This window comes from Hylobates moloch, unplaced genomic scaffold, assembly GCF_009828535.3.
Source record: "Hylobates moloch isolate HMO894 unplaced genomic scaffold, HMol_V3 SCAFFOLD_8, whole genome shotgun sequence".
Taxonomy (NCBI): domain Eukaryota; kingdom Metazoa; phylum Chordata; class Mammalia; order Primates; family Hylobatidae; genus Hylobates; species Hylobates moloch.
Window position 1 is genome coordinate 95,770,803 of NW_026652283.1, and position 22,535 is coordinate 95,793,337.

The 22,535-nt window shown below is 36.8% G+C and overlaps 1 protein-coding gene across 50 annotated transcripts in view; it reads left to right on the forward strand.

Annotated features, from left to right (window-relative positions):
* The window catches only part of CLASP2 (cytoplasmic linker associated protein 2), a 226,429-nt gene that overhangs the window by 97,506 nt on the left and 106,388 nt on the right, over positions 1-22,535 (forward strand). For all 50 annotated transcript variants that reach the window (XM_032162155.2, XM_032162156.2, XM_032162161.2 and 47 more), the window contains 7 exons: positions 2,429-2,564; positions 10,064-10,134; positions 13,493-13,552; positions 14,668-14,745; positions 15,388-15,555; positions 17,934-17,989; positions 19,013-19,186. In XM_032162155.2, coding sequence (XP_032018046.1) covers positions 2,429-2,564; positions 10,064-10,134; positions 13,493-13,552; positions 14,668-14,745; positions 15,388-15,555; positions 17,934-17,989; positions 19,013-19,186 — 743 coding nt within the window. The remainder of the gene's footprint in view (positions 1-2,428; positions 2,565-10,063; positions 10,135-13,492; positions 13,553-14,667; positions 14,746-15,387; positions 15,556-17,933; positions 17,990-19,012; positions 19,187-22,535) is intronic.

Here is a 22,535-nt window from a genome sequence, read left to right on the forward strand (position 1 = left end):
ATGAGTGAGAACATGCGGTGTTTGGTTTTTTGTCCTTGCGATAGTTTACTGAGAATGATGTTTTCCAGTTTCATCCATGTCCCTACAAAGGACACGAACTCATCATTTTTTATGGCTGCATAGTATTCCATGGTGTATATGTGCCACATTTTCTTAATCCAGTCTATCGTTGTTGGACATTTGGGTTGGTTCCAACTCTTTGCTATTGTGAATAGTGCTGCAATAAACATACGTGTGCATGTGTCTTTATAGCAGCATGATTTATAGTCCTTTGGGTGTATACCCAGTAATGGGATGGCTGGGTCAAATGGTATTTCTAGTTCGAGATCCCTGAGGAATCGCCACACTGACTTCCACAATGGTTGAACTAGTTTACAGTCCCACCAACAGTGTAAAAGTGTTCCTATTTCTCCACATCCTCTCCAGCACCTGTTGTTTCCTGATTTTTTAATGATGGCCATTCTAACTGGTGTGAGATGGTATCTCACTGTGGTTTTGATTTGCATTTCTCTGATGGCCAGTGATGATGAGCATTTCTTCATGTGTTTTTTGGCTGCATAAATGTCTTCTTTTGAGAAGTGTCTGTTCATGTCCTCTGCCCACTTTTTGATGGGGTTGTTTGTTTTTTTCTTGTAAATTTGTTTGAGTTCATTGTAGATTCTGGATATTAGCCCAAAACTGCCATTATTAACAGATGATATAACTATCCATGCAGAAAACTGCAAGAGATTCTACAGATAAATTATTATAATAAAGGGACTTCGGCAAAGTTGCAAGATACAAGTCCCAGTATACCAAAATGACCCAATATCTCCAACTAGCAAAGAAAACCCAAATTAATACAAAAACCCATAAAACATAACCATGAAAAATACACTTAAAACATGATAGTTCTCTTGCAGAAAACTGGACAATATATGTAAAACATCTGTTTCCAGATAATAGACAGCAGACAGGGTAGGAATGGAATTCTTAAAAAATGCAAGTGCTGTTGAACAGTGTGAGTTTTGTCCTGGAGGCACTATGGGGAAGGAAGGGGGAACCTAAGCAGAGCAAGGCAGTCTCACTGAGGTGAGGAAACAGAGACTAGAGTTTCAGAGGCTGAAATGGTCACAATTGGCAATGCAGAATACTGGAGAGAAGAGGGGAGATTCTCACACACACACACAAAGAGCTACAGAGATCATAATATGGGAATCCATGAGTCTAGATGTATACTACCCTGTCCACGTAAAAGGTACAACTCTCTGACGAAGGAAGGGAACGAATGCCTGGGAGCTATAAGATAAACAATTCTCAGAGCTCATATAGGGATAGGAGAGGTTTAAGATCTGACCAACCAGAATGGAAAAACCTTGGTGAACACCAAAGGCAGTCAGTAGAAACCCCAGAAAGGCCATTGCATAGGGATAGTACTAAACCAGCTCTAAAGTAAGGCAACTCTTGACTCTGCCTCTCCCAACAAGCTTATAAAGATCAAGCTGATTCTCAAGTACATTACCTGCCTACCAAAGTAAAACTCATGCTCTTTAAAGGAAGACAACATCCAAACATATCCACACCTCCCTGCTTTTCATTTGAGGTTCCTTTTTGCCTGTGACTTCAGACATTGGAAAACTAATATTATAACAGTGCATAGGTCTGAATCTGAGCTCTTTGAATCAAGAACCTGAATTATTAGAGCTAACTCTATCCCAACCATGTTTTCAGTGAGATATAAATATATAAAAATTAACCAGTATTGCAAGCATTGTCAGCACTTTGAGTAGTTACAATATCCCTCCTATTTTAACTAAAATCATACAATGAAAGGCTGATTTAGTTGTTTAACTACATAATTGGAAAGAGAAGTCCGATGTCCTAAAGATCACCCAATAAGATATGGTAGAGTTGTTATTTTTGACTGCGGATTTGGAAATCCTATTCCAAAGAAGTGAGGGAGTATTTATGACTAAAAAAGTCGTGATACTATTAATAGAAATAAAGAACATCTTGAGGAGCATTGATTTGAGTAAGATTTTGAACTTGTTTGTAAAAATATGCTGAATTTAAGATTGATAATGGATCGTCAAAATGGAAATAACTCATGGATCAAGACCAAAGGTCAGAACCATCAGAGCTGATTATTTCACCTGATGTGTCCTCAGAGTTAATAATTAAATTCTGAAATCAAATGGCTTCTCCAAGTGCTATTGCAAAGAGATGAGGAAAATGCCAGATTTCAACTTTGGACTAGCCAGTTAAAGATGGGGAAAAGAAGGAAATATGTAGTATCTAGGTTTCCCTTTCTTTCTTGTGTTTTTCTGCCATTACAACTGTTTAAAATACAAATTCCTAAGTTAATTCAGTAAGAGTATTTTAAAATTATATGATTCTATCTATATTTAATGTTAAACTATTGAAAAATACTTTTTGTCTTCCTTTGTAGCCACCTTTCAACAGTTTTGGGAAACAAGTTTGATCATGGCGCTGAAGCCATTGTACCTACACTTTTTAATCTTGTCCCCAATAGTGCAAAAGTCATGGCAACTTCTGGATGTGCAGCAATCAGATTTATCATTCGGGTAGGTTTTCTCTCTCCTTTTCTACTGCTGCCTCCTCCCCCTTCCCACCACTTTTCTTTCTTCTTCTTCCCCCTTTTTCTCTCCTTTCCCCACCCCACCCCTCTCTCTCAATGTAAGTCATGGAGTTTCTTTTTGAACCCCAAAAGCAAATCATTTTTGAATTATTTTTCTGATAGTGAAAGCCACAGATGGTCATTATAGAACTAGAGGATTGCAAAGTAAACATGTTTGTATATGGAATAAAATACATACATACATGTACTTGAGTACATATACTCTTATGTATCTACAATTACGTGTGTGTATAATCACAAATGTTACAGAAAATAGACAGGCAAATTTTTAATATAGTTATGTGCCACCTCACAAAGTTGCAGTCAATGATGGGCTGCATATACAACAGTGGTCCCGTAAGATTATAATATTATATTTTTACTGTGCCTTTACTACTTTACTACTTTTGGATATGTTCAGATACACAATACTTACTATTGTGTTACTCTATCCTAGAGTATTCAGTACAGTAATATTTAGTATAGTATCCAGTACAGTAATTCAGCTACAGGTTTGTAGCCTAGGAGCAATAGGCCTTAACATATAGCCTAGGCGTGGAGTAGGCTATACCATGTAGGTTTATGCAAGTACACTCTATGATGTTCATACTATGATGATGAAATCACCTAATGGATTTCTCAGAATGTATCCCCATCATTAAGTGAGGTATGACGGTATTTCTCTTCACTCATATCTTGAGGAAGTCTGAAAGAACAGAGTTGAAAAAACAAATCTCTCCCTTTGAATTCTATTCCTTTGTTACTAATCACTTTAGCAATTTAATGTGTACTTTTCCAAACTTCTATTCTGTGCCTATACAAATGTATTTGCTACACATATAGAACATGTAAGTATATATAATATATTCTTTAACTTCTTTTTTAAATTATTTATTTATTTATTTATTTATTTATTTTGAGATAGAGTCTCACTCTGTCACCCAGGCAGGAGTGCAGCGGTACGATCTCGGCTCACTGCAACCTCCGCCTCCCGGGTTCCAGCAATTTTCCCATCTCAGCCTCCCGAGTAGCTGGGACTACAGGCACCCACCACCATGCCCGGCTAATTTTTTTTGTATTTTTAGTAGAGACGGGGTTTCGCCATGTTGGCCCAGGCTGGTCTCAAACCCCTAGCTTCAAATGATCCACCTGCCTCAGCCTCCCAAAGTGTTGGGATTACGGGCATGAGCCATCATGCCCAGCCTAGCTTCTTTTTAAACTTCATGTACTTGGGCAGCATCCCTTATCCATATGTGTAATTCTTTTTAATGTCTAAATTGTCTTCTGTTAAGGATATAGCATCAAATTATCCTCACCAGGCCGGGCGTGGCAGCTCACACCTGTAATCCCAGCACTTTGGGAGGCCAGGTGGATCACCTGAGGTCAGTTCGAGACCAGCCCGACCAACATGAAGAAACCCAGTCTCTACTAAAAATCTAAAATTAGCCAGGCTTGGTGGTGCATGCCTGTAATCCCAGCTACTCGGGAGGCTGAGGCAGGAGAATCTCTTGAACCCGGGTGGCAGAGGTTGTTGTGAGCCGAGATCGCGCCATTGCACTCTAGCCTGGGCAACAAGAGTGAAACTCCATCTCAAAAAAAAATAATAAATATATAATAATGATAATTATCCTCACCATTCTTATTCCTGCAGTCTTCTTCCTGGAGTCCTTTTTCTCCATTCCTTTGCCCATATTGTCTTTTATCAGTATCTTTGGGGTTTTATAACTTAATAACCATTATTTCATATTCTACTTTGCATTTCCTGCATTATTAGGGATGTTAGCTATTTTTTTCCTTCTATAATTCTTCTATGGGTTGTCAGTTTATACTCTGTGCATTTTTTCTCACTTCTAAGATCTTTTTATATATCATAAGGATATTAATTCTGTGTTGTATATGTTGTGGTATGTTCTACAGTCTGACATTGCTTCAAATATTGTATAAGCTCTTTTGTTATATATCAGAATTTCAAGTTTTTATGTATTGAGACTTGTTCATTTTGTGGGTTTTATTATAGTTAAAACAACTTTCCCAATTTCACAGTTACACAAAAATATTCAATCATTTAGAACTTCTGTCATTTTTTTCTTAGGTTTAGTTCTAACTGGATTTAATTTTTGTGAGAAATATAGATTTCTAACTTGATATTTCCCCCAATACAAAACCAATTGAGCCAGTAGCATGTGGTGAATTACAGTGTAGCCTTTTATTGAAATGGTGTTGTTTTCATGTAGTACATTTTCATAAATATGTAAGTCTGTTTCTTAAATGTATTTTCAGTTTCCTTGATCAGTTTGTCCTTTCCTGTTAAAAAAATTAAGTTTATTCCTAATATTACTTTCCCAGGAAGTGTTCTTTTTCACTATTTTCGTATTTTAAATTAAATGCTAATTAAATTAAATTAAATTAAATGCTAATTTAAAATACGAAAATGGTCCTTTTTTTCCCATTTCAGGCCCTTTTTTTTAAGATTGTAGACAACCTTAATCCAGAACCTTTGTAACAATGTTAGAAAATATAGAAGCTAGGCATGGTGGCTTACGCCTGTAATCCTAGCACTTTGGGAGGCTGAGGCAGGCGGATCGCAGGAGTCAAGACCAGCCAGGCCAATATGGTGAAACCCCATCTCTACTAAAAATACAAAAAAATTAGCTGGGCATGGTGGTGCATGCCTGTAATCCCAGCTACTCCGGAGGCTGAGGTAGGAGTATTGCTTGAACCTGGGAGGGGGAGATTGCAGTGAGCCGAGATTACGCCACTGCACTCCAGCCTGGGTGACAGAGCGAGACTCTGTCTCAAAAAAAAAAAAAAAAAAAAAAAGGAAGTATAGTGGGAATTACTGAAATCTTTGTTTTGTCCTTGAATTGGGTGGGATCATATTTAACGTTAATTAAATATGATTTTTAATGGGTTTCTATGGGTATAGTATATTAGATTATGGAAATTTCCTGCTGTTCACATTTTGCTAAATTTTGATCAGGAATAGATGTTGAATTTTAGAAATGATTATCTTTGTTTTTTCATTTATTCATTATACATTCGGGAACTAAATTCTGCTTGGCCATTGTACATTAAGATACTGCTAGATTCGGTTGGCTAATGTTTAGTAAGATTTTGGCATTCATTTAAATGAATAAGTATTTTGTGAATTTTTTTTCCTGTTTTATATATTTTGTTAATATATTGTTCTGCTATTAGGGTTTAATGGCCGTTGAGATTATATAATACCATTTCCATTGTTTTAGACTCTTGGCATCTTGAATATTTTGAAATGCTGGCGATCCTCTCGCCTCAGCCTCCCAAGAAGCTGGGATTACAAGTGTGAACTACTGCACCCAGCTGACTTTTTCGTATTAGAATGTTATACATTCTTTTATATATACTTGGCAGAGGCATTATTTTGGGTTCTTTATAAACTTCAGTTTATAGTTTTATTGGTTGTAGTGAGATTATTTGATTTTTCTAATTCTTTAGTTTCTATTTTTTTTTCAACTTTTGGCTCATTTTATTTTTCTAGATTTTTGTGGTATATCTTTAGACAATTTGCACTGCTTTTTCTTTATTATTATAAGGCTTTGGGTTTTCTTCTGAGTTTGGCTTTGGCAGCATCTCAGTGATTTAAATTTACCACATTTTATTTATGTTTTCAATCATTTGTAATTTCCATTTCAACTTCTTTGAATTACATAATAATGTTTTCATTTTCAGATGGTGGTTTTGTTCTTATGTCATTATTTTTGAGTTTCATGACATTCTGATCAGGGAATTTGGCTGTATGATTTATTCTTTGGTGAATGCCTTGAAATTTTATTTGTGTTCTAGTATGTCATCACTTTATATAGGTAGTCAGTTATCATTTACAAATGTAGAATTCTTTGGCATAGAATTGAGTACTTTGTTCATCACTAAATCTAGCTTATATTTTATTTACACTATTCAAGTTCTTTATGATCTCATTTTTTAAATCTACTTTATCTGGTAAATTCTGATTCTAATTTTGTCAATTTCATTTTTCTAACAGTTCTTGATATATGTACTTTATGTATGGTCAAGGTTTTTTTACTATTATCATCTTGAAATAGTATTTTTTTTCTTGTATTTTGTTTCCTGTTCATTGTGCTGCTTTTGTTTCCCTTTTTTTTTTGTAATTTAGAAGTTCCTTATTGTCAAGAATAAAACCTTTGTTATGCTCCTCTCTGCCTTGTAAAAAGTATACATTTTATTTCATTCATGTCGTTTTTTCCGTTACCCATTGAATTAAATTTAACAAAGATATTTTCATTTTCAGCAACTGTAATTAACTGTAGTTTTTTACTGCTTTTATTTCTGACCCATTTATTGGTATACTGTCACTTCCCTTTTTTTAATTGATTCTGGGTCATTCTTGTTTGGCTTTAGTGTTTTCTCACTTTTCATATATGTTTTTATCTTTGTATATTTTGATTTGGCTTTTCCTTGCCAATTCAGAATATGGGGACTAAAAATTTGACCGTTGAACTTCAGGTTCACTTTCCTTTTCTTTCACAAATTTTGTTGTTGTTGTTATGGAGTCTTGCTCTGTCACTCCAGTGGCGCCATCTCCACCCATTGCAACCTCTACCTCCCAGGTTCAAGCTATTCTTCTGCCTCAGCCTCCCAAGTAGCTGGCCTTTCAGGCACCTGCCACCGTGCCTGGCTAATTTTTGTATTTTTAGTAGAGGCGAGGTTTCACTATGTTGGTCAGGCTGGTCTCGAACTCCTGACCTCCTGGCTCACTCCTGTAATCCCAGCACTTTGGGAAAGTGAGGCGATCCACCTGCCTTGGCCTTCCAAAGTGTTGGGATTACAGGCGTGAGCCACCATGCCTGGCCCGTTTTCTTAACTTTTTATTGTTGCCTCTAAAAATGAGACTATTTGATTATTTTAAAGCAAAACAACCACCACCACTAACAAGCAACCTTTAGGAAGTTTTATAAGACAATCCCTTTGTGTGAAGAGTTTCCCCACAGCAGGTCTAGGAGTCAATTGTCTTTTTCACTAATACTGTTCTTATACAGTGGACAAGGATTTTTGACTGAAATTGGTTATCTCAAATTTATGTTAATTTTCATGGATCTTTTCTTTATTTGGTACTTCTGTCTTATTGGCTCAGATCTTTTCCTGCTGTTACTTGTGTTACACAAATTCTGAAATCCTCGATGTCATTTATCATTTTTTGAATAACTTCTTGTCTCTTTGTCTTACAGCTGTATGTAAGGAAAAATTCCTTTAAATTCTACTTATTTGAAAGTACCCATTTTGTGATTCTCAGGCTTTACTCTTTATACTTTGTTTTCAAATTGCTCATTTTTCACGTTATTATACTAGCCTATCATCTCACCAATATTACAATAATTTTTAAGTATTACCTCCTGTTTTTCTTTGCTTGATTTCCTAAGAGTCTACTTCCTTAGATTGCTGTACCTAATTTCTAATTCTCTTTTTAATTTTAGAGAAGCTTTTTTTCCCCTGTTGTCAACTTATATTAATAAAGTGTAAATTGTTCTGACTTAGTGTTTGATTGAATGCTTCATCTGTAATTGATGCAAATTTTTACTTTCCTTTGGTACAGCTCCCCCTGAATATGATGTAGCAATAGTTAGGTTAGTCTATCTCTCCATCCTTGCCACTGTCATGGATGTGATTAACCCAGCATTAGGATTTTGCAGAGGTTAGAAGAAAAAGGGAGGAGTGTGGTAGGTAAGACCTCCTTTATAGTTGTTGTAGCTAGGGGATCTCCATGGGTTTTACCTCCATAGTGATGTTTGAGAAATGGGCTCTTGTGGATGCTGTAGGGAGCAGGTCCACAGAGTCCTTCCATGCTGAATTGAACAGTTGACTAACAGGCATGTCAGCACACTTTCTTGCATTATTCTCATCTTCAGCAGCTTCAAGTCTGTAGATCGTTTCTCTGTAGTGGCTGAAAAAAGGTTTTTCCTTTTATTTTGGTTGAGTTAGCTGTGGCAAACACTGATGTGCCATATGCACTTTCCTTCAATGAAAGACTTGTTTCCCCAATGCTAGGAGAACTGTTAGTAGACAGCCTTCTGCTGCCAGTCTTTTAAAGGATTATTTCAGCTAGAGAGCTGCCTTTCCCAAGGTCTTGCCCCTTCCCAGTATTGCCCATATCCAATAACTGATTGATGTGGAAGTATAAAGGTTTGGCCATCTTGGTCCAATTCAGGAGTATTCTCAGGGACTATTTCAGTTTAGAGCTTCGTAATGGCTTTGGGCAAAGATAGCCTTGGGCTGTATCACAGTTCAATTTCTTCCTCTGCCTGCTCCACTCCTGCTTCCTTCTTCTCATGTCCACAGGTGGTAATCCCAAGGGCATTTACAAAAAATTAATATGTAATAGATCTACCTATTTTGGGGGTACATGTGATATTTTAATGCATTCATATGTGTCAGTGTCAAATTAGGGTAATAGGGAATTAATCACCTTAAATATTTATCTTTATGCTAGGAACATTCTAATTATTCTCTTTTAGCTATTTTGAAATGTACAATAGATTGTTGTTAACCATAGTCAACCTACTGATCTATTGAACACTAGATCTTATTGTTCTAACTCTATACCTATTAATCAACCCCTTTTCACTCCCTCCTCCCTGCTATCCTTCCTAGCCTCTGATCATGACTAACCTATCTTCATGAGATCCACTTTTGTTTATCTCCCACATGAGTGAGAACATGTGATATTTGTCTTTCAAGGGCACTTCCTAATACATATCCTGCATGCTAAACTCCATGTCATAGCCTGCTTCCTAGATAACCCAGCCTGTACCATTAGCTCAGAAGGAATACAGGAGATTTAAGGAATTAAATATGTATGCTTATGTTAATGTCTATTATGAACTTTTTAGTGTTTGCTTCACTAAAGAAGGGCATAAGAATTACTAATAGAAATCAGAAGATTATGTCTTTGTGGAACTTCTACTTGAATTCTAGAGAGATATGATTCAGCCAGAATGAAGTGAAAGTTCTATTAAGACCACCATTTCAAAGTGCATTCGCAATAGTTAGGGAAATAGATTCACTCGACTACCTGCTTTGATGGCATTGCAATTATGATTTTTTACCAGCAGTAGCCATGTTACTTCAGAAAATATGGCCAGTACATGCCCAGTCCCTCTTAGTGCGCCATCTCCCCCAAGACTATATTGTCCTAACAGTTCTTTGCAGTTAAACGGTTTTTTCTTTGTTAGATCATATTATATCCACACCTGTACTTTTGCAACTGTATCATCATTATATTACATTCATTCGGGAAAACTTTTCAAGACTGGTCTTAATTTCTTTCAAATCTAATATCTGGTCTTTTTGTCCTCTTGTAACATAACTAAATACTTGAATGTAAGGCAAATAGAAGAAAGGACCACATGAAGTGTGTAGTATTTTCAACCTTTTCTAAAACATCTTTTTCAGCATACTCATGTACCCAGACTTATACCTTTAATAACAAGCAATTGCACATCAAAATCAGTTCCCGTGAGGAGGTAAGTTTAATTTTTTTTTGTTGTTGTTATTAGTATAGGTCTGATACTGCATTGTTTAATTATTGGTCTGGTGCCAGAATTGGTCATTAATTTCTTGCCTTCCAGAAAACCATAAAAATGTGTTTTGTTTTGTTTTTTTAGTCATATCTCATGTAAGGGAAAAGGGATAAAGTGATTATTATGACCACCCACTTTTCTTAGTTTTATCATATTAAGCTTTGGTTGATTTGGGCTGCTGGTTGCCTTGGTTTTCAGAGAACAAGGAGTACAGAGTCAGGTCTGGGCTAGAGTCCTACAACTGCCACTGACTGTTCTACCTTAGGCAATTATTTAACTGCTCTGAACCTTAATCCCTGCATAGGTTAGTAGAGCTAATAATGTCAACCCCATGGAACGTAAGGATTAAATGAGATACACATTAGTAGAATGTAGCCTGGTGTTTGGAACAGAGTATATAGCCCTATCAGGTCTTTCAGTTAGTGTCTGCCTCTGTCTCTGGTTTCTACAATTCTTAACATCACACCTGTAAACTAAAATAACAGAGAGTTTCTCTGAAAGAAAATGGTATTAGTATATATGCAGGAAAGAGCATTGCTGTGGTATTTTGCGTACAATAGTAAACTATGTGCATATTCAGGGAGGTAAAGGAAAACAAAGGTTTTTAAAGGAAAAATGAGGAAGATTGCATAATCATTTTGAGGTAGTTATCCTGGGCTCCAAGGATCAGTAACAAGGGTGATGCCAACTTGAGGTTGGACAGGCAGTTGCTGGGTAGACGTCCTTGCAGAATTTTTGTTTGTTTGTTTTTGTAAGGTTGTGATAGCCTTTGTGCAAGGTTGTGTTTTTTTGGAGTCTTTTGTGATAGCTTTTGTTATCAGTCATTTATTCATGAGAACTCACCCTTAATGGCCTTCCTCAGCTCTATTTGTCAAGTGTGTGTGTATGTGCGTGTGTTGTAACACAAATGACTTCATTTTGATTCTGACAACTTTCACACCACTATCGCCAACAGTAGTAAAGACAGGAAAAACAAGATTTGTACATTTGATGTTTAAGAAGATTGTAAAGAACTCTACCTTTTTAAGTTAGGTAAATATGTTTAGTTAAATACTGTGTTAGGAAGAAGCTGAATAAGACATTGTTATTTGAAGTGGTTCAAACTTTTGACAACAGTTGTTCAGTCATCTCTGTCTTGTGTCGGGTCAGCAAACAACAGCTTGCAGGTAAAATGTGACCAACAGTCTGGTTTTGTACAGCCTGCATGCTAAGGGTGTTTTTTATGTTGTTAAAGGGTGATTTAAAAGGTAGGGGATGGGGGGTGAAGAATATGAGACATTGTATGAGGTCCACAAAGCTTAAAATATTTACTGTCCAGCTCTTTACAGAACGGTTTAACCAACCCGTCTTACATTGAGGAAAATGGTAATTGGAGAAATAAGAATGTGACAGAAGACAAAATCAGAAAATGTATCATAGAATTGCCTTTAAAGTGGGGAGCAATCCATTAACTATAGGGAGAGTGAGTGGAGTACAACCTAAGCAGAAATGTAAAGCTGTGCCATATGCTGCAGAGCCATCAGATAGGCCCCCTGAGGCCAGAACATATGATAAATGAAAGGTTTCACTGGGAAAAGAAGGTGGTTGAGGGCTGGGGAGTAAGTTGAGATCATAGCGTGGAGGGCTTTGAATGTTATGAAGAGGAATTTTGACATTATTTCATAGATAGTAGGAATCTTTGACAGTTGTAGATTTTTGGTGAGGAGGTGATGTCCAAGCCTAATTTTTACTCCAGCTATGAAAGTAATTGAAAAGAAACAATGAAAAGCATTGTTTAATTAGGTAGGAGTTGTTATAATTCATGGAAGAGAGAGGCAGAGTCTGAACTAGAACTGTGTTGAACTGTGTTGATAATTGATTGAAGGAGGTTTTATTTAATTAACAAATTCAAAATATATTTCATGTGTAGAAATGAGACTTGATAATTGGATATAGATGAGGAGGGTGGTGTCAAGTGCTTCAGACTGTGAGCTCTGGAGTCAGAATGCCAAGGTTTAAGTTCTAACTTAAGCACTTTGAGCAAGTTAATTTAATCTCCCCATTTCTCATTTCCTAATCTGTAGTATATGAGCTAAAAGAGTAGATTTGAAAGGGTACGAATTAATTCATTGTTTTCTATGTAGTGTTTGAGCTGATATTCACTGCCTGTGTAGAGACATCCATAAACTAGTTGGAACTTTGACAGCTGAAGTGACACACCAATGCTGGAGATACAGGACTAGATGTGATAATTATATCTCATAGGCAGAACTAAGGGTACAGATTATGTTGCCTCAATAAAAAGACTATAAAAAGATAAGTGGGCTAATATTGGTACCAACCAGGTGAGCATCTGTTAAAGGGAAAGTGAAGGAAAAAGTGTTAATAAAGGAAGAAATACAGGTCAGAGCTGTGTCATCAAATGCCAAGGAAGGAGAGGAGCTCAAGTATGAGACAGCTGAAGAAACTGAGAAATAGAGGACTTAGGAGAAAATGTACACAAACTTTATGTAAAGTCATATACATACATATGTAAGGAAACAGTGTAAAGATGAAAGATCCAGATTGTTGTGGCTTTCTTGATCACTGTATATCTTCACTGTGAAGAGTATAGTTGTTTAATAAATATTTTTAAATTAATAAATGAAACTTGCTAAATTTTATTTATTTATTTTTGAGACAGGTTCTCACTCTGTTGCCCAGGCTGGAGTACAGTGGCGGGATCTCGGCTCACTGCAACCTCCGCCTCCCAGGTTCAAGCCATTCTCTTGCCTCCACCTCTCAAGTAGCTGGGAATACAGGCATACACCACCATACCCAGCTAATTTTTGTATTTTTAATAGAGACAGGGCTTCACCATGTTGGCCAGGCTGGTCTCGAACTCCTGACCTCAAGTGATCCACCCACCTCAGCCTTCCAAAGTGCTGAGATTACAGGCATGAACCACCACGCCCAGCCTTAAGGTTTATATTTGACAAACATTTTAAGTTAAAATTATGGGGAACTCTTAAAGTATTTTTGAACTGTTTAGCATAACAATAATTGGATCCTGAGTAAGTTCAGTATTCACAGTTACTTGGGAGGCCGAGACAAGAGAATCACTTGAACCTGGGAGGCAGAGGTTGCAGTGAGCCGAGATCATGCCATTGCACTCCAGCCTGGGCGACAAGAGTGAAACTCCGTCTCAAAAAAAAAAAAAAAGAAGATATCTAAAAACATGTCTTATGCTTTAATTTAGGGGGCAAAATGTAGTAGTATAAAAGAAAGTATTAATGTATTTCTCAATACAACATTTAGTTATCATTTAACTTTTATTTTTCAGACGTTCATTTGAATTTTTAGATTTATTGTTGCAAGAGTGGCAGACTCATTCATTGGAAAGGTATGCATTCCCTCTTTCTTCCTCCTACTTTCCTCCCCACTGTCACCAGTTCTTTAGAAGTTGATGGTATTGGTTTTACATTATTTCTCATTTTGCTTCAAAAGTTATTTGTACTGGTTTTCCTTTAAAGCTGTGGTGGTGGTGGTGTGCCCCTCTTACTCATTACAACTATGAATAGTATGATTTTCTTCTTTGTTTGTGGGATGGGTAAGGGTTTCTCAAATAGAATGGGTTATATAAGATACTCCAAGTTGAGTTGGGCAAAAGTTTAAAAATGTATCTCTAGTCATATGATGTAAGTTTCCTGAAGTGTAATCAATCATGTAATGAATGATTTAAGATGGAAGGAGCCTCCTTTCAGAGGAAAGAGATTTTTAAGACGAGATCTTTTAAGAAGAGATATTTGTTGGGAAGTTTCTCCACACCAGCTGTCATATGTCATTGGTCAAGTATATACTGGGCAATGTCTAGTGTTAACTCTGAGATGAAGGAGAGGAAAATGTGGGCAGCTGATTGGTTACCAGCTATTTGCATGGCTATATTTCTCATTAGCTTCAAGTTTGAAGCTTGGAAGATACTGTATTTACCTTGAGTATATTGCCGATTTTTCATTTTCATGAAAATTCTTGAATTCTTAAAGCTCATTTTTAAAAAATAGAATTTGTTGTTTAATGTAGGCATAATACAATTTCAAGTTTTCTTTGCATTCTTCTGTGGCAGCTACTATTCAAATTTGGTCAGATCACAACTGATCACACTTAGCAAATCATTTCTACAGTGGTGGATTAGTGAGGAACCACACAGAAGATTCTTTTTTCTCTAATTTATTAAAAATTAAAAATTTAGGTACTATGTATTTATACCCTATCTGAATTCCATATAAAAATAATTACTTTTAGATTTATAATAATTGGATTGTCAGAAGGAAACCATACATGAATAAAACATATGGGGCAGATAATTAGAAAATCTTATGGTCTTAGATTTATTATTGTACACTAATTTTTATCTTGCCTACCTGTTTGTGATTAATATGTAACGTATAGGCACTAAGTACCATTTGTGGTGAAACATACAACTCTATCATAACTCTAAAGATGTATTTTATTTTATAGACATGCAGCCGTCTTGGTTGAAACTATTAAAAAGGGAATTCATGATGCAGATGCTGAGGCCAGAGTGGAGGCAAGAAAGTAAGTCGGTGTAGTATAGTTTTGTGACAGTTTAATCTTTTTTTAAAAAAAGTAATAGAATGAAAATATCAGAAGTGTCCAAGTATTTTACTTGACTAGCCCTCCAGTAAAATTAAGATTGTTTTTTCTCCATTACATGTACTAGACGTCTAACGTTATATGTACTAGACATCTAACAGCCTCCTACATATTGCCACTGATGTATAATCATCAGTATTCTTTTTTTATCATAACCTATTCAGTTTCATCATGAATAAAAAGAACTATCATTTATCAAGTTTGTATTGTGTACCTGATATTGTTTGAAGTACTTGTTATATGTTATTTTCTAATCCTTAGAATGATCCTCCAAAGATAGTGTTATCTCCATAGACGGCAACTGCAATTTGGACACTTAGGAGTTTACCCAAGGCCACACAAACTATAAGTGGCACAGCAGGTTTTGAACTGAGATCTGCTTTTCTCAGAAGCCTTCAGTCTTTCCACTGGAACTTGTTCAATTTAGAAAGTGTTCACCTGACAAATAGCAGATAATGCTGAAAACCAGTGGGCTTATCTTCATCCTTCTTGAACGTACACATTACTGTTAATGTCTAATTATGTAAAGCCATTACTTTATCTGCTTTTCTTTTTTTTTAACAGGACATACATGGGTCTTAGAAACCACTTTCCTGGTGAAGCTGAAACATTATATAATTCCCTTGAGCCGTCTTATCAGAAGAGTCTTCAAACTTACTTAAAGAGTTCTGGCAGTGTAGCATCTCTTCCACAATCAGACAGGTCCTCATCCAGCTCACAGGAAAGTCTCAAGTAAGGTCATATAAATAATGATTACTAGTCTCTTCCTCTCCTCAACTCCCTAAAGTTTCGTAAGTTGGATACTTGAATATCTGTTTGCTTTCACCTAAAGCCTTGAAAGAATGATAACTCTAATATACTTATTTATTTTGGTCTACTGTTTCAATAGTTGGATTACTTGCCAGCATAATTCCTTCTCTTTGGATAAAGAGTTCTATGATTCATATTTTGCTTCAATATGTTCATGTCTGTAGAAGCCTGGGAAGCACTACATTTTTTTTTAATACCACAAAAGTAGTACTTACAATAAATAGCCCATTTAATGGAGGAATTGTAATGGAGATTCAGAAGTTATCTTGAGAATTCTACAACACTGTGTGACTAGTCTGCTCTCCTTCCTAACCTCTCGCACAGCTTAAAAATTCAGGAAATCCCTCAAGGGACAACATTATCTAGTATCTGAGTTAGTTCTCTGTAACTCCATTCTTATCTTGATGTCGGCTACCTCAAATCCTTACTGCTTTAGCAGCCATAACCCTGTTTTCTGTCCCTCTAGCCCTATGAGATTGCTAAAATTACTGATGCCTTCTCCACTTCCTAGCACTGGCCCTGTCCCTCTTCGTGACCTCTTGCCCTGGGCCACGTATCTTTAGATTTCCCCCAGGGAAGAGCAGCTCAGAGAATGTCAGCTTAGGCCAGGCATGGTAGCTTATGCCTGTAATCCCAGCACTTTGAGAGGCCTAGGCGAGCAGATCACCTGAGGTCAGGAGTTCGAGACCAGCCTGGCCAACATGGTGAAACCCCATCTCTACTAAAAATTAGCCAGGCATGGTGGCGGGTGCCTGTAATCCCAGCTACTCGGGAGGCTGAGACAGGAGAATCGCTTGAACCTGGGAGGCAGAGGTTGCAGTGAGCTGAGATGGTGCCACTGCACTCCAGCCTGGGAAACAGAGCTAGACTCTGTTTCCAAAAAACTCTGTAATTTCTTTCTTTTTGGGATCTTGACCACCACAAAGATTGCTGGTTGCCTTGGCAACTCTGATGCAAAACTGGGACCAGGGTGAGGCAAGTGAGGTACCTAGGGTACAGAATTTAAGCAGGCACTCACTGGGTCATTCAAATACTGTACTAAAGTTCAGTTTCTTACAGGTTTTCAGAGTAAAAGCAGATATGATCTGATTTCAAAAATAATTGTTGTAGGAATAACGACCTATCTAAACTTTTATTTAAATTTCTGTTTAAACTTCTATTTAAATTTGTGATAAGTTCCTTATCTGAAATGAGCTGTCTTTGTTGCTTTTGTTCTCTTTTTATTAATTATGCTCAAACTTTAAAGTATATATGGATCACCTGAAGATCTTTTTAAACTCTAGAATCTGATTCAATAATTTTGGGTTGGGGCCTGAGATTTTTCATTTTTTGCAAGCTCCTAGGTGATGCTAAATGCTGTTTGTTCATGGACCATATTTTGAGTACAAAGGATCTAAAGGAAGATATTTTATATTGCTCTAATGTAACATTTTTAAACATAAACAACTTTAGATTCTGTGAACCTTAAAGTGATCTGCCTCAATCTAAGAGAATAACAATTTTGGGAGGCACTTATAAAAATAATTATTATGTTAGCTTAAACATTACACGGACATTACAACCTTACAACTTAGGTGAGAGAGGCTTTGGTTATGCTGAGTTGCCTACGTGCTAGTGATAACACTACCCCTTTCTCCTTCTAAGTAAAATATCTCAGGATACGAGTGAATAATAATAGTACTGTTACCGAGTTCTCTTTGGTGGTCACCATGATGTGTGTTGAGGAGCAGAGTGAACAAAGGCAACCTGATCCCTATCTCTGTAGAGCTTACGGTCTTTATTCACTGCCAGTATTTTATTTTTGCTTCATAGCTAATTGAGACACCATTGATAAATGATGATTGGGAGGAACTGTTGTAATGCGATTTGTAAAAGGAGAGTTAAAATTGGAAGTACCAGCTAGGCATGGTGGCTCACACATATAATTCCAGCACTTTGAGAGGCTGGGGTAGGAGGATCACACTTGAGCCCAGAGTTTGAGGCCAGCCTGGGAAACATAGGGAAACCTGATCTCTATTAAAAATTTAAAAATTAGCCACGCTTGGTGGCATGCACATATAGTCCCAGGTAACTTAAGAGGTTGAGGTGGGATGATCACTTGAGTCTGGGAGGTCAAGACTGCAGTGAGCCATGATTATGGGACTACACTCTAGCCTGGGTGACACAGCAAGACTCTGTCTCAAAAAAAAAAAAAAAGAAATACTTCTCAACTTTCCACAAAATTCAGTAGTATTTTATTGGTTTTTATCGGAGGAGTGTTAAATTATCTTCTTACTAAAAGCATTTTTTATACTTTGCAGTCGCGCTTTTTCTTCCAAATGGTCTACAGCAAATCCATCAACTGTGGCTGGAAGAGGTAATTTTCTCTTTAAGAGTTATAACCTATTTTATCTTTAAAACAGTAGCCTTCAAACTCTTTTGATGTGCTCCATAGTGAAAAGATCATTTTACATGGTAACCCAATACCACACATATGCACTGTACCTGTATATGTATACATGTATACATATATTATAAAACCCGAAGTTCCAGGAAGCCATACTTACTCTTACTTGTGCTGCACTCTGTTTTCAATCGTTTCATTTCTTCATAATGCTTCTCATGATGCACTCAGTTGATTTTACAACCTATTAATGGGTCATAACTCACAGTTTATAAAACTCCCGACCAGCCTGGCCAACATGGGGAAACCCCGTCTCCACTAAAAATACAAAAATTAGCCAGGCATGGTGGCACATGCCCATAATCCCAGCTACTCAGGAGGCTGAGGCAGGAGAATCACTTGAACCCAAGAAGTGGAGGTTGCAGTGAGTCGAGATCACGCCACTGCACTCCAGCCTGGGTGACAGAGCGAGACTTCGTCTCAAAAAAATAAAATAAATAAAAATAAAAAACTGAAAAGCTAAAGACCAGAAATTGCATGACTTAATTTACATTCCCATGGAGTGGCAGAACCTCCATTAATTTTTTAATATCTCTACTCCTGGACTAGTTTTTCTTGTATTTTTCTCATAGTAAAAAGTAATACTGCTGCCTTCTATTTATCTTGTACAGTGCTTCCTTTGCACAAATCAGTCCTAAACATCATCTCTTCATCTACAAAACAGTCCTATGAATTTAACAGTCAGAATGTCATCATTTTTCCCATTTTTATGGGAGAGGAATAAGGCAGAGAAATGTTGAGAAAATTGCTGAAGACTTAGTTGTGATTGAAACTGAGGCATTCTGACTTTAAAATGCTTAATAGTACTGTCCATTTGGCCACTGCCTTTTTGTTGACCATTTGTCATCAGATTATCTCATGGTAGTCAGGTTTATATAATTTTCATGTTTTCAGTGATTTAAATGAGACAGGTTACCTTTGCTTTGTATTTCATAGTATCAGCAGGCAGCAGCAAAGCCAGTTCCCTTCCAGGAAGCCTGCAGCGTTCACGAAGTGACATTGATGTGAATGCTGCTGCTGGTGCCAAGGCACATCATGCTGCTGGACAGTCTGTGCGAAGCGGGCGCTTAGGTGCAGGTGCCCTGAATCCAGGTTCCTATGCATCACTAGGTAAGAGAACTGATTATGGAAAATTGTACCATGTTCTCTCTCTGATCTCTGTGAAGACAAGTTCATATACCTTAATCATTTCTATTCATTCTTGTTATTTAAGGATAGTCCATATGTTTTAATATAATTCTATATTGGGGACACACTTCTGAGGAATCTGAGCTGCCTTGTTTCTCCTTTTCCCTTGTTCTCATCATCATCTTGATCAAAGAAACAATTCTTGAGTCCATGATTGCCTGTAGAATTTTCATAACTGCACTTCTACCACATCTAGCCACTGGTTTCTAAGGGGATTTGGGAAGGGAATTGGCTTTGTATCTAGCTTTCCTGTCTTCTTTCTCCTACTTCTCTTCTCTTACCAAGAATGTGAAGCCTTTTGGAGATCTGGGAGAACTGCAAAGCTCTACTCTGTCTAACCAAACCCTAAACATATATTCCAAAACTCTGTTCAGTTTGGTTTTTTCATGTTTTTATGTCCATCAAATTAAAAAGTTGAGGTTGATTATCCATATTGCGTATCTCTTCTTCATGCTTCCATTTTTTTCTTTTGGGTAGTACTGGTGGAACACTAAGCAGGCAGATCGCCAGAACACAATACAGGTTAAGCATACCTAATCTAAAAATCTGAAATCTGAAATGCTCCAAAATCTGAAACTTTTTGAGCACCAACATGACACGCAAAGGTATTTCGGACCGAGGCGGGCAGATCACCTGAGGTCAGGAGTTCGTGACCAGCCTGGCCAATGTGGCAAAACCCTATCTCTACTAAAAATGCAAAACTTAGCCGGGCATGGTGGCTCATGCCTGTAATCCCAGCTACTTGGGAGGCTGAGGCAGGAGAATCACTTGAACCCAGGAGGCAGAGGCTGCAGTGAGCCAAAATCGTGCCATTGCATTCCAGCCTGGGTGACAGAGTGAGACTCCGTCAAAAAAAAAAAAAGGTATTTTGGATTTTGGATTTTTGAATTAGCAATGCCTAGGGATGCTCAGTCGTTTAAGTATGAATGCACATATTTCAAAATCTGAAATCTAAAACATTTTTGGCCCCAAACATTTTAAATAAGGAGTACTCAACCTGTTAGAAGTGCAGAGAATTTAGGTATGAGTATAGTGCATGATAAAGTTGGCACAGCTGCATTCAGAACCGTGAAGAGGAATAGATTATTCACTAAATTGTGTTTAGACACATGGTTTACAATCTGGTATAAAATTAAGTTAGAACCATGTTACACACCATATAGAAATATATTCCAGATGATAAAAACATTAAAAACATAAAGCAACTTGATGAAAACATAATAGGTGAGTATTCATCAAATCTCAGGTTGAGACAGGAATTCCTATACATAAAAGCAAATAAGCCATGAAGGAAAAAAAATCTCTTGAATTTAAATCTAAAGTATGAAAATATGAAATCTTAAGCAAAAACTAAAAGGGAAAAATATCTTGCCACATAGTAGTAAAAAAGTTAAAATGTTGAGAAGTTTTTCAAGTCTGTTAAAAACAGATGAGCTTATTTTTATAGAAAAAATTCTACATGTATCAAGAAAAGCATATATCAAAATTGCCAACAAATACCAGAATAAATGTTGAACCTTAGCTGTAATCAAACAAATACAAATTGATAGACCTATAACACGAAAATTAAGGGTAGTGCCCACTGTTTTCAAGAATGTGATAAAAAGGGCCTTTTCAAGCAACACTGATGTGAATTAGTGATGGGACACTTTTTCTGAGTTCCAATTTAGGAATTCTATGAAGCATTTTTAAATCAGAATGTTTGCCCCAGTAATTCAATGTTTACATAATTATGTTTTTAAAAAGAATATTCGTGTTTTTAATAACATGTTATTAGCATCAACCTTAATGTGTAACAGAGGGGATGGTTGAGTTATATTGTATCCTTATATATGCTGCGCAGCTATTAGCAAGTCATATTTTCAACAAAGGTTGAATTATGCAGACTACCAAATAGTATGTAGTAATTTCATCATTTTGTGTAAAATTATACATAGAAGAAGGACTGGTGTGATATATACAAAGGTGTTAACAGTGGGTTGATTACCGCTTTTAATTTTCAGAAAACTTTTTGTTTCAAAGCATTACATTGCCAAGAATGCAAGGTTATTTCAGTATGTGAAGACCAGTCAACAAATGTACCATATTAATAGAAGAAAGGACAAAAACCGCATGATCATCTCAGTAGCTGCAGAAAAAGCATTTGACAAAATTAACACCCTTTCATAATAAACATACTCAACACACTAGGAGCAGAAGTCATCTTTCTCAACCTGATAAAGAGAATCTTTGAAAAATCCACAGCTAACATCCTACCTGATGATTAAAAAACTGTATATTTTTCCCTAAAATCAGTAACAAGATGAGAATGTCCACTCTTGGCCCTATTTAACATTACCTTAGAGTAATGTTAAATAGGAGGTGCTAGCCAGGGCAATTAAGCAAGAAAATAAATAGAAGGTATCCAAATTGGAATAGAAGAACAAACTGTCTCTCTTTGCAGAAAACACAATCTTTTGTTTAGAAAATCCTAAGGAATCCACATGCAAAAAAAATATATATGTATATATATATGAGCAAAACACATTACATTGAATATCTGTTATTTTTACCGAAGAAAAATACTGTATTTAAAGTGCTTTAATGTGCACTAGAAAGCCAATTTGGAACAATTTTTTTTTTTGTGAGAACCTATTGTTGTTCTTTAAGGTTTGAATTTCATGTTTCATTGTAAAAAGGAGAGTGCCACTACTTTTTTCTTTTCTTCATCTGACCCAGGTTCCCACTCAGGGACAATCAGCTACCTGCATGTGGCTTTTTCAGGGGTTGGATAAAGGATGTTCTCCTTCTTTGCCTCCTTCCCTTTCTCCCTTCGCCCCACCCTACCCGCTGTGTCTCATGTACCCTTCTTACACACATAAGACTGATATAACCTCTGTTTTCTTCTACTTTGAGCCTCACTTATGACTATACATATATGAATTAGAGGGAGTGTTCTGTTAGTTTTCAGCACACACTTACTTGAGCACTTAGTGTTTGCTAGGTACCGGGGATCCAGAGGTATATACTTCTATACTGAATGTCTCAGTCTATTGGTAGGTTGCTGAAGGATGAGCAGCTAAAAGTTTGTTGCGTTTTATGCATTTCGAGTTTGAAGTCCCTGTGAGACTTCAAACTGGAAGTTTTCAGTGGACACTTGGTATATAGTAGTATAGAACTTGGCAGAGAGGCCGGCACAGTGACCCAACACCTGTAAACCCAGCACTTTGGGAGGTCGAGGCGGGTGAATTGCTTGAGTTCAGGAATTTGAGACCAGCCTGGGCAACGTGGC